The 13,221-nt window shown below is 43.1% G+C and overlaps 1 protein-coding gene across 2 annotated transcripts; it reads right to left on the bottom strand.

Annotated features, from left to right (window-relative positions):
- Positions 1–658: 658 nt before the first annotated feature.
- st8sia6 (ST8 alpha-N-acetyl-neuraminide alpha-2,8-sialyltransferase 6) lies at positions 659–11,718 on the bottom strand. 2 transcript variants are annotated; one of them, XM_010874753.3, is made up of 7 exons: positions 10,916–11,718; positions 9,236–9,313; positions 8,962–9,042; positions 6,987–7,131; positions 6,794–6,906; positions 6,611–6,703; positions 659–1,720 (listed from the first exon to the last, which is right to left on the bottom strand). In XM_010874753.3, the coding sequence occupies exons 1-7, from the start codon at positions 11,014–11,016 to the stop codon at positions 1,243–1,245; spliced, it is 1,089 nt and encodes a 362-aa protein (XP_010873055.1). In that variant the 5' UTR covers positions 11,017–11,718; the 3' UTR covers positions 659–1,242. The 2 variants fall into 2 exon arrangements, with proteins under 2 accessions (XP_010873055.1, XP_010873054.1); XM_010874752.3 differs by having other exon boundaries at positions 9,236–9,316; positions 10,916–11,716.
- Positions 11,719–13,221: the final 1,503 nt, after the last annotated feature.

Genomic DNA, 13,221 nt, shown 5'->3' with positions numbered 1-13,221 from the left:
TGAGTACAACCCCAAGAACACCATCCCAACCGTGAATCATGAAGGTGGAAACATCATTCTTTGGGGATGCTTTTCTGCAAAGGGGACAGGACGACTGCACTGTATTGAGGGGAGGATGGATGGGGCCATGTATCGCGAGATCTTGGCCAACAACATCCTTCTTTCAGTAAGAGCATTGAAGATGGGTTGTGGCTGGGTCTTCCAGCATGACAACGACTCGAAACACACAGCCAGGGCAACTAAGGAGTGGCTCTGTAAGAAGCACCTCAAGGTCCTGGAGTGGCCTAGCCAGTCTCCAGACCTGAACCCAATAGAAAATCTTTGGAAGGAGCTGAAAGTCTGTATTGCCCAGAGACAGCCCCGAAACCGGAAGGATCTGGAGAAGGTCTGTATGGAGGAGTGGGCCAAAATCCCTGCTGCAGTGTGTTCAAACCTGGTCAAGAACTACAGGAAACGTATGATCTCTGTAATTGCAAACAAAGGTTTCTGTACCAAATATTAAGTCCTGCTTTTCTGATGTATCAAATACTTATGTCATGCAATAAAATGCTAATTAATTACTTAAAAATCATACAATATGATTTTCTGGATTTTTGTTTTAGATTAGAACCATCACTCACAGTTGAAGAGTACCTGTGATAAAAATTACAGACTTCTACATGCTTTATAAGTGGGAAAACCTGCAAAAGCGGCAGTGTATCAAATTCTTGTTCTCCCCACTGTACAGATTGTCCAGTGAAGGAGATATTTCGTATACATGAACATATGTTATTTTGGAAGGTCAGTGTGGTTGTGAAGGCTTCAACATAACCATGTTACAAAACTCATTAACGTTACTACTAAAATGGCTCCCTGTTTTTCATATTCTTAAAATTCCATCTGGAATAATATGATTAACACAGTAATAACCACGCTATTATACATCTAATATACTTCAATGTATTTACACTCCTTGATATTTTATTTTCAGTCTTTGGTTCAGTGCAAATATTGGTCTGTAGATTTACTCTGCACATTTCAAAACACCAACCTGCTCCTCCAATATGACCAGCTGGTTCATAAAAGCATGCTCCTTTGCAGATCCACTGCTCTGGCACCTAGCAAAGACCTTCCAGGTGATTGTCTAAGACTGTAGTAGGAAGCCTCAGACAAACTCCCTGCTTGCGTTTATATGTGCTAGCTGTAGGCATGGCACATGGTGTATGGGTGTGGCCTGTGTGGCAGTTGGAGCAGGGCTGTGGCCTACGTGGCGGCAGGTGCACACTCTCCCAAGTGTAACCGTAGCACGCCCTGGTTGTGGAGCCGCTGTAGCTGGTCGAATTCGGCGGGCATGGCGTGCACTGTCTTCTTACTTTGCCTGTCGTCGTAGTAGTGGTTTGTGAGTGGGCGGTGGTGCTGCGGGTGCTGACTGAACGGCCAGAAGCCGTAGAGGTGCACGTTGGCACACAGCTCCAGCGCAAGGCTTGCCACGATGAGGCCTGTGCTGAGACGAGCAGTCTTCAGGCCCTGGCTCCGCCAGAAGCGTGCCAGGCTCCGGAGGTACTCCGGGTTGAGGAAGATGGGTCGGGAGGGGGAGTTGAAGTCCTGGATGGTGTAGAGGGCCCTCAGAGACAATGGCGTGTTGTGGCCATAGGAGAAAGCTGGGAGGAGCACGAAGGAGTCACCATAGCTGTGCAGGCTCTTCACAAAAGGCAGACGATGCTCCTGCAGGCCCTTATATCTGAGAAGACAGGAGGGAGGAGACAGGAGGAAGAGGAAAAAGAGGACAGGAGGGAGGAGACAGGAGCAAGAGGAGAAAGAGGACAGGAGGGAGGAGACAGGAGCAAGAGGAGAAAGAGGACACGGAGGGAGGAGACAGGAGCAAGAGGAGAAAGAGGACAGGAGGGAGGAGACAGGAGAAAGAGCACAGGAGGTGGAGGATGAGAGGTGTCAACTTCCTGTTAGCCACTTGCTGTTAGCTGTTAGCTGATATTAAGATAACGTAATATTTAAAAAAATTGCAGATTATCTAATAATTAGCACAGGTAAGATGAACCTATTTGAACGTGCATTTATAATAATAATATTAAGTCCTAAGCAAACGCAAAGCAGGATGTGAATACAGTTGGAGTGATACACATTTACCATTACATTTGTGGAAGTAGCTTCAGTTTGTTGTTGGGAGGTTTAAAAGCATTTACTTTACCCATCACCGGTGTACCCAAGCAGAAATGGTAAAAGTGACGTTTACTTTCTCGCACAATCCTTGCAGCCTGGCAACTTTTTCACGGTTACTGAACAGAAATGCATTCTGCCTTCTTAACTTGGGCTGCTCTTAGAGCTGACAGAAATGTTCAACTGGTTTTCCCCATTAGATAAAGTTTCAGAATCAGAGTCTGATCTGTCTCTTATGGGGTTAGAGCAGCAGATATTTTCTACTAGTAGCCCAGAAAAAGGGAAAACTCAATAATGGCAAGTTGGCAAGGCCCTGAGGCAGAAAAGTAGCCCCAAACCATAGTGCGTCTGCCTCCATGCTTTACAGTTGGTATGAGGTTCTGCTGTATTCTTTTTTTTGGTTTCAAATATGGCATCTGACATTCTGGCCAAACAACTCACCAACAATTTACATGATTTATTTTTCTAGCCTTTATATTATTGTATATAATTTATTTTTCTAGCCTTTATATTATTATACATGATTTATTTTTCTAGCCCTTATATTATTATAGATGCATCTTCGGTCCAATGTCAAGTAGGCAAAGAAACAATATTATGGTGAAGTAAAAGATGCAGTAGACTAATTACAGATTACTCTTATCATACTACGTTTGGACTAGAGATAGTTGAAGAATTGCGAGCCGGCTACATCGCAGATCATAAATGTTTATCACTGATATAACTAGCTTAATGGCTAATATCATAAGATGATGATTAACACACGTCTGTTCCGAGAAACATTTGAGACGAGTGGGTGAAAGTGAAAGGAGAAGACGTTACACATCTGGGAAAACAAGAGAGACAGCACTGCTTGTTAGATCCAACTGTAGCAGCTGGCTCAACGAACACCCCGCTTGTGTCTTACTGACAACCAAATAAGCTAACTCAGCACTGAACATTCCCCACCGTGTGAGTGACATGAGAACATCTAGTTTTCAATAACTTAGAATCTTAGATTAAGGATACTCGTGCAATCTATTTTGTATGCTTTATATTTGAAATTAATTTAGAACTATTTGCAGATTTTTTTTGCTTCAACATCATAGATTTTGTGTGTGTGTTGATCAGTGGCAAAAACTCAAAATTAAGTCTATTTGGATTTCATGTTGTAGAAAAGTCCAAGGGGAGTGCATATGTTTGAGAGGCACTCTGAATCGATTCTGTCATACATACTTACACCTATGCTATGGACAGAAGATGCAGACCTCCTTACTGTACCTAGAATTTCTATACAGCTGGAGTCGGGGCTTCATCCCATAGAGCTCCATTATTGTGGAATGATCTGTCGAATAATTTGAGAGATGCAGGCTCTTTTCATCACTAGGGTCTATGACTGTGTTGTCTGGCCCAGGAATGTGAAAGTGAACCGCAAGTCACTGGATTTACAGACCATCCCTGTTGTCTTTGCCTTGCAGCTGCATTCTCCACTGGGATGTCCTCCCTCAATGCTATTACAGGGGCTGAGTCACTGGCCCGCTCATGTTACCCGCCCCTAACGCTCATGCGATGGGAGTGAACTCTGTGGACATTACACAGCTTTCTCTCAGGGTGGGTTGCAGTTGCTTGGCAAAGTGGGTGGAGCTATTTCCTGCCTGACCCGGGTTATATTAGGACGGGGCCAAAGTGTCTCCCCTTGTCAGTTCCTAGGACTAAGGTCAGTCTGAATTCTAGTCCGAACTCTACACTGAGGAAACGTTTTGGATCAAAGGAATGCTCCCACTAATTTCTCTGGTGTCCTTTTGAATCTTGTGATCCATCTGGTTGTGTTGCGGATCTGTTGTCTGCTGATGATTCCTGCTTTTATGGCCCGCAGACCACCTGGGTGTCCCTGTCCTTGTTTACCTAGTTGTGCAGCTGTTCTGGATTCTACCTAAAGACTCTGGACATGGCCACCTGTATTTATTGACCTGCTGGTCATCTGAAAATTAAAGTATTAATGTGGCCTAAAATGGTCAGGTACTCTTACAATCTTCCCCTGGCAAAGCCAGAAGTGGACTTGACACTGTCATAGTTTTCTGTTCAGACCCGATGAGGGAGTGTTTTTTAAACACTGCGTACATTTCTTATTGTTGCTTGATCTTTGAGGTTTTACGCTGGGTATGTGTATGAGCACATTGTGACAACTGCTGATGTAAAACAGGCTTTATAAAATACTTTTCACTGACTGATTGACATGTAAGAAACAGCTGGAGAATATTTACTTGACTTATTTTATTAATTTATTGTTATCATTTTGGCAAAAGTACTTGAAGTGTAGTGTCATAACGTGGTCATAAATCTGCCATAACATGGTCACGACTCTGTAATGACACATATATTTAAAAATATTATGACATATATTACGTTATTTTATGAGTGGTTATGACACCTATGCAAGTCTCTCAATAACAAACCATTCTATGACACCGGTCTTCTTATAAACAGTATTTTTAGGTTACATTTCATTATAAATGCATTACATCAATATAATTATGCATAAAGAGATGTCAGATATTTACCTTCCCCAATTATTTGTTTCTCTTCACTGAGATGCAAGCAGTAGTAGATTTCAGGAGCAGGACATGACATCCTTTTTGTGACCAATGACCAACATAAGGGCATGAACATCTAAGCCCAACCTCCAACTTCCAAAAAAAATGGCTGACCAATGGCGAAGCATCATCCAGACCTCCCACTAAAGCCCTACCCACATCTGTGGGGTCAAAAGTACAAATGAAGAACTAGTGTTTCGCAAAAAAATTAAATAATGCACTGCAAGCAAAAGGGGAAATCTAGTCAAAATGAAGGGTGGTTGATAGCGATTTGTTTTCAAATAAAAAATATATATATTGCAAATTCAAAACATTTCTTTACATTGAAGCCTCATTTCTGCTTTCAGAACTGTTCTTTTTGATTGAAAAGTTTTGCTCTCAACAAAAATACCCAAATGTACCTCTATATGTACCCACTTCTATTTTATAATCTAAAGGTGTATCAAACTGCATTAACTTATTTTTTATCCGGAGCATGGTCATTGCACTGTACCCACACAAATGTTTCAATACCAAGTAGGCCAATGTCTCAGTTTCACATGAAAAAGGTAGCCTACATTACATTAAAAGTATGTAATTATATCAAATAGGATTAATATTATATTAATTATGTTATATACTATCATTATATATTTTTTTATTAAAAGGTGTTCACTCTTTTGCGATTGATCCCGGCTATTGATGGGTACAGACCAGATTTTGCAAACGAAGCTGTCTTAATTTTGGGTGTTTAGGGTTCATGTTAGCTATTTGTCACCTGAGAAGCATCATGACTATAATCATACAAACCAGATAGGCCTATCACGTAGCTGTACATGGCCTTATGTTGTTCATTAATCACAATGAGGATGTCGTGTCCTGCTCCTGAAATCTTCTAATTCTGGCATCCCAGTCATGAGAAACAAAGCATCGGGGTAGGAAAATATCACTTCATGCATAATTATATTGATACATTGTATTTATAATAAAACATATTGTTTATAAGAACACTGGTGTTACAGAATGATTTGACAGACTTGGTGTAATAACAAGTCATAAAATAATGCAATAAATGTCGTAATATTTTATATGTGTGTCATTACAGTGTCGAGAACATGTTGTTGTTATGTAAGCTGACATGGTTAAAAAAGGGTTATGATCATGTTATGACATTACAACTTCAAGTAAAGTGTTACTATAATTATTTTATTTTCCTCATAATTTTGTAGTGTACAACTTGTGATTATGGCCTCGCCTCGTAGCTCAGGAGAGTCTAAGATTGGCATGTGTCCTCCGAAACATCCTTCCAGGTCAGTAGGTTCTGGCTGAGTTAGCAGTATGAGGAGAGGCAGAAGGGTTATTATTTTTAAAATTTAAACAAAGAAGGACTGTAAGGTTTTGGATTGTGAGCTTCCTTTCAATTCTATACTTTTTCAGTTATTAATGTTAACATATATTTGACATTTTGCAACAATGTGAATATCCTCATTTAAAAGATTCAAAATGTCCTCTAATGTTTTCCCCATATTTATATTTGTGTGTTTGTTAATATATAGACCATTGTTTGTATTTTTTACCTCAATTTAATTTGAATAAGTAGATGTCCTTATTTAAATGTGTGAGGAAGGTTTTTATGTCAGCATTCATTGGCTAATTATAGATTATTATTATACCAGAGCCAAAACACTTGGGGAAAAGCACTACTCCGGCTAACCATCACAATTATGAGCGCAACATGGCCAGGCAACTGTGTCCTGAGCACGTTTGCACTGGCCCGTGGGGACTCCCGGGCATGGCTGGTATGCTGCTGTGTTATTCCAAGCCCAGACCCAATAATTCCTTAATCCACCACTAGACACCAGTTCATGAGCAGTGTGACATTTTCACTGAGATCCTGAACTCACTTCTCCTGGAGGATGCTGGGATTGGCTGTCACCAGGTCTGTCTTGTTGCCTACGTCTCTCTCGTAGCCGTTCGCCAGAGGGGGGAGGTTGCACCTGACAGAGGGAAGGCGTGAGTGAACTTGTGTCTGAGAATGTTTCACAGTAAAAGCTCATCGTTGCTGAGGAAGGCTTTCTGTCTCACACCTGATAATAAACTGGGCAGAGTCGATTCTCTCTCCACAGCTGCTATTGGCCAGAATTCCGCCGTTCCCAACGACGGAGCACGTATCCCATGTCGCGTTCACAAAAGGATGCTCCTGTTTGTAATAAAACATGTCACTCTCTGTCTTAAACTGTTTTGCGTTAAAGACTGGAGTGACACTCTGGAACAACAAACCTTAGCGAAGGTGCTGAACAGTTCAGCGGTCACCTGAAGAGGTTTCCTCTTCTCTCCATCGTACACTACCTTTGACCCCAGAGGAGTGTTAGACTGTGTCACCACAGCCTTGGTGAGTCCATGACATGTGTTTCTTAAAAGAGACCTGTGAAAACACAAGAATATCCTGTTGAATACACGACCAACAGTATGACAAACTGTCAACACATCACACAAACCCCACATTCTCTGAGTACACTCACCTAAAGGATTATTAGGAACACCATACTAATACTGTGTTTGACCCCCTTTCACCTTCAGAACTGCCTTAATTCTATGTGGCATTGATTCAACAAGGTGCTGAAAGCATTCTTTAGAAATGTTGGCCCATATTGATAGGATAGCATCTTGCAGTTGATGGAGATTTGTGGGATGCACATCCAGGGCACGAAGCTCCCGTTCCACCACATCCCAAATATGCTCTATTGGGTTGAGATCTGGTGACTGTGGGGGCCATTTCAGTACAGTGAACTCATTGTCATGTTCAAGAAACCAATTTGAAATGATTCGAGCTTTGTGACATGGTGCATTATCCTGCTGGAAGTAGCCATCAGAGGATGGGTACATGGTGGTCATAAAGGGATGGACATGGTCAGAAACAATGCTCAGGTAGGCCGTGGCATTTAAACGATGCCCAATTGGCACTAAGGGGCCTAAAGTGTGCCAAGAAAACATCCCCCACACCATTACACCACCACCACCAGCCTGCACAGTGGTAACAAGGCATGATGGATCCATGTTCTCATTCTGTTTACGCCAAATTCTGACTCTACCATCTGAATGTCTCAACAGAAACCGAGACTCATCAGACCAGGCAACATTCTTCCAGTCTTCAACTGTCCAATTTTGGTGAGCTCGTGCAAATTGTAGCCTCTTTTTCCTATTTGTAGTGGAGATGAGTGGTACCCGGTGGGGTCTTCTGCTGTTGCAGCCCATCCGCCTCAAGGTTGTGCGTGTTGTGGCTTCACAAATGCTTTGCTGCATACCTTGGTTGTAACAAGTGGTTATTTCAGTCAAAGTTGCTCTTCTATCAGCTTGAATCAGTCGGCCCATTCTCCTCTGACCTCTAGCATCAACAAGGCATTTTCGCCCACAGGACTGCCGCATACTTGATGTTTTTCCCTTTTCACACCATTCTTTGTAAACCCTAGAAATGGTTGCACGTGAAAATCCCAGTAACTGAGCGATTGTGAAATACTCAGACCGGCTGTCTGGTACCAACAACCATGCCACGCTCAAAATTGCTTAAATCACCTTTCTTTCCCATTCTGACATTCAGTTTGGAGTTCAGGAGATTGTCTTGACCAGGACCATACCCCTAAATGCATTGAAGCAACTGCCATGTGATTGGTTGATTAGATAATTGCATTAATGAGAAATTGAACAGGTGTTCCTAATAATCCTTTAGGTGAGTGTATGTCAGATGTAGTAAACCTCACTTTTGAATGTTCTATCCAAAAGGCCTGTTTTGACAATGCAGTATCAGAAGTTTAACAACCAGTATAGAAATTACAGTAAAATAACAAGGTTGTACAGCACACAGACTCACAAGAAATGGGAATACACACACACGAAACAGGGAATGGCATCATTTCTATTGTTAACTAATACTCAAAAGTTATTTCTGGTGTTGTTCATGTGAACTCAGGCAGAACTAGAATTAGCCAGCAGATACAGAAAGGATCTTACATGACTTTCTGACCTGCTAGCTACAAACAGCATGAAGTAGCAAACAAGGACATTCCACCAGGTCACTAATCAATGTGAGGCACACTTCCCCTTAAACACCATACGTTTGTTTCTCTTTCTTGGATGGTGGAAAGGAAACGTTTCCATTGCTGAGGTTAAAGTCCCCCTCGCAATGTGGTCTTTGCCTTGTGTTGATTGACTTTCAGTGGAGTTTATAGTCTGGGTTGACAGCCTGTTAATATTTCACCTGAACTTTCTGAAATTGTCCTCCTGCTTCTTCCAGCTGTGAGAGTAGTGCTCCACTACTTTCTCAATGATGGTGGTGTCCCTTTATGACAGACACACATATACACACATATACACACACACACACAGACACACACACACACACACACACAACAGAGAACATGCAGTTATGAAACATATAATGGACTTAATAACAGTAGAGGTACAGATGAGGTGAATGTTGAGCAGAGAGGATTGTGGGTGGTGGACGCCAGGTTTTGTGTGTCTGGTCTCACCTGCAGCCCTTGCATGTTCCGGACGTGTCTGACCCAGAGTTCCCCTGGCTCTGGTGGAGGGGGCTGCCGGGTCCAACACTGCTGCACACATATACAAGGTCCAAGGAAGACAAAGAAGCATGACTGAATAGTTCTAGGAGATACGTCAATTATCTTTTGTCCCTGTCCTTACCTGGACTAGGTTTAATAGACTCTGGAGTCAGCACAGATGCATTTATTAATCATTAAAACGTGTACTCTTAAAATATTCACCCGGCACAGCCTGAAGAGGACTGGTCACCCCTCTGAGCCTGGTTCCTATCTAGTTTTCTTCCTAAATTTTGGACTTCTTAGGGAGTATTTCCTAGCCACTGAAAATCAACACTGTTGTGGTTTATTCCTTCTGGTTTCAGGCTGGGAGTTTTGTAAAGGCACTTTGTGACAACTGCTGATGTAAAAAGGGCTTTATAAATACATTTGATTGATTGATTGATTGATTGAGGGTCAGACATAGAGCTGTGCTCGTTTGTAGTCGAAGTCTGGTCCCTGTCAGTTTCTAACTTTGAGTTTACCCTACCAACATTGACCTTCACTGAACCAACAGTTACAATGCAATCATCTGTGTGTTTACCACAGCCCAGTACCGAACACTATGTCCTGCAATAATAACCTGGAGAACCAAATGCTGATCAAAGCCAATAACACAACCCACAAGGCAGCTATTTCACCTGACTGAGTATCTGACAGATTATCCTGAACGCTCAAATGGGTTTCACAAGAGCGTAGTTCCAGCCACAAATGAAGTGAGAGAAAACCTCTCAAAAACCTTTTTGTATACATTTTGATAATTTAAATAGTTCATCCAGATGACTGGGTGGGAGAAAAAAGGAAAGTTTCACTGCTACATTGTATGCAGAAATTTCTCTAAAACAAAATATACATTAACCGGGCTTGTTGTCTCATGTTTTACACCCAAATGTTCTGTTCACCTTTCACAATAGTCCACGTATCTCTGTATGCCAACAAGTGACTTATTCATTTCTCACAGAAAGTAGGTCACTAATTAAAATGAGTATTTCACAGTGTTATGTTAGATTTAGCTGTATTACATCTGCTTGGTGTGTGTTGATTTATAACAGCTCAAGGGGAGGTAAGCTCTGATGGCATTCATTTTTGTTTGTGTATGTCTGACGTTTAAAAATGCACCCATGTTGCCCCACCCATTTGCCTTTGTAACACCTTCCATCAATACAACCTCTGACCTCTGTCAAGAAAACATTACATTACAAAAGGTTATCCAGTGTTCTAATGGAAACACTGGAGAAACACTGGAGCACAGATAGCTCTCCCTTTTCTACCAGAGATTCATGTTGTCAGCGGTTTATTTAAAACACCCACAGAGAAAAAAAACTCTTGTCTTGTTCAACTTGTCTTGTGCCGGCTGCTTGATCCTAAATGTTCTCAATTTTCAACTCTTCTCATGGCATAAGAAAATGACACATGGTACTAAACGCGTGTGGAGTGTGGAGTGTGGAGACTTTCTCATGTGGAGACTTTCTCATTCTCTCAGCGTCTGTTTGGAGGTCACGATGCTAGGTACCACCGCTACGGCTAAACCCTGCTCCCTAAACCAGATCTAAAGCCTTCGCCTCCCCCAACACTTACCCTGAGCTGAGGAGGTCTGTTAAAGGAGTGTCTCACCTGTTGTTGAAGATGTAGCCGAGGAGGGCAGTCAGAATGGTTCCCAGGATGAGCAGAATTACCATCAGGGAGAACAGCAGCTTTAGAAGCCCTCCCCTCATGCCTCCGACCAACCCCCTGCTACTTTCTCTGGCCGACCCCCCCCTTTCCAACCCTTCCTTGCTCTTCTTAATATTTCCTGTCACTAAGCACTCGTTGGTTTGTTTCGGTACCTTTACCTTCTTTCTGTCCTCTCGGATCCTCTAACGCACCATCCCTCCCTCACAGTCTCTCCCCGATTGTACCTCACTGCTCACTTCCTGTTTCTCACTCCCCTTCTTTTTTGCTCTCTCTCTCTGTCAGTCTCTGTTTTTCACTTTTTTTCTGTCTGTGTCCCTCCGTGGGTATCTCCCTCCGTGGGTATCTCCCTCTCTCCGTCTCTGTCTGAGTGGCTCCAGACACGCCTCCTGTGCTTTCACGTCTCTGTCTGTTCAAACCTCACATGCCTCTCTCTCCTTTCTCTATCTCCTGTTGCCCTCTCTTCTCTCTGTCCGATCGGCTACAGTACAGAGACTATAACGTCATTCTTTTGTCCGCATGCCCTTCTTGGACTAGTTCCCCTTCATCTCTCTTTTCTTCATCTCGCTCTTCTGGCTGTGTTTCTCTCTTCAGCCCTTCATGGAGGGTGAACTCTGTTTCCACTGTAGCCTCAGAGCTCAATCTGTTGCTCCTTCTGCATTCTCCACCCCCTACCCCTGATACCCAACCTTCTGTACGCTTTCCCCTCTCTCTCCCTCTCCCTAGGTCGCCCTGTGAGATTCCCCGCCCCCACTGCCTGAACCCCTGTGGTCGCCTCACCCCCTTCCTCACCCCCCTTCACAAAGATCAGCCAGTAATACAAGTGCCTGGTACTGAATTAGCCCATGGTCTGACTCTTACTGATGTGTGTGGGTGTGTAAGAGTTTGTGTGTGTGCGTGAGCTTGTGTGTGTGCTTGTAAGTGTGTAGTCGCATGTGACATCTGTGTTGTAGGGATCTCTCTTCTCCTCCTAGCCTATTAGGGTCAGAGTAGGCTGGGGTGGGGGGGGCACTGGCTATTGGCCAATCAGAGCTATCATTTCTCTGTTGTTTATCTTTTTGGCCCTCCTTGACTGTACCCCCCACCAATCTAGCTTGCGTTTGCAAGTTACCTTGCTGATTGGTCTACAGGCTCTAACTCAACTTTGTTTTCAGCATCAGGCATCACTTCTGAGAAGCTATAAATAAAAGCTTTTCCCTGCTGGAATGGCAAGAGGAGAGAGTGCCTAGGGAGAGAGAGTTCAGGAACGAGAGGTGCTGACAGAACGGCATGTGATGAGATCCTGCTTGTGACATGGCAGCAGAGCTGGCTCCTTCACCCTGGATACTAAAAGCAGCACCCGGAAATGACGAAAAGAATGGGGGCGGAGGAGGGAGAGGGGGAGAGAGGGAGAGAGGGAGAGAGGGAGAGAGGGAGAGAGGGAGAGAGGGAATGAGAAACAGATGCTCTGAGGATAACACGCTTTGCCTGATGACTCAAATTTTAATGTGTTACATATTCCAGTTCAAATCTCTTTGGGGCATTGTCCAACAGAGAGTGCATTTCTATAATTTGTAATCATAGTATCAGAGCCAATGACACAATCTCTTAATGTTTTTTACCGACGTGTGTTCTGATTCTGGCCCAACTCATTTGTTTCTGGGACCAATAAAACATAATCCATTGGTTTTTGGGACCAATCAGACGTAGTCCATTAGTTTCTGGGACCAATCAGAGTGTTGTTTTTGCGACAGGGGGGCCCTCTGGGAAGTGGCGCACCTGTGAATGAATGTAGTTCTGGCAAAATGTTTGGGTGGAGCTAGGAACTTGGATTTGCCTGCCAAGTCGACCTAAAATGTTTCTTTGCGCTATCGTTCACTACATATTACAGGACAAGTTCTCCCAATGCAGTCATTCACATGCAGTGGGAGGATGGTCAAAAGGAGGGGGGTTGTACAAAAGATAGTCTGCAACAACTGTAGTATCTCTAACCAATTCGAGTAACAAAGCTAATGATGAATTTAGAGAAGGTTGCCTGGAGTTAACCAGGAGTTAGGGTAGGCTCTGTCAGTGTTCATCTGTCATGGGATCGACCCACTGAAAAGGAGTACGACTCTTATAAACAACTGACTATTAGAGAAGTTGCCCAATGGGCCAGAGTCCTGTGTGAGTCGTTAGCCTTTCTAAACAATTAAGCCCTTAGAAAGGCTCTTCTGGCACCTTTCACACTGTCCCATTATGCAGACATCCTGTTTAGTTACACGAGGCTA

The sequence above is a fragment of the Esox lucius genome, chromosome 11, assembly GCF_011004845.1.
Source record: "Esox lucius isolate fEsoLuc1 chromosome 11, fEsoLuc1.pri, whole genome shotgun sequence".
In the NCBI taxonomy this organism is placed as follows: Eukaryota; Metazoa; Chordata; class Actinopteri; order Esociformes; family Esocidae; genus Esox; species Esox lucius.
Note: the sequence above shows the minus strand (reverse complement) of the source record. Positions and strands in the feature narration are given on the sequence as shown.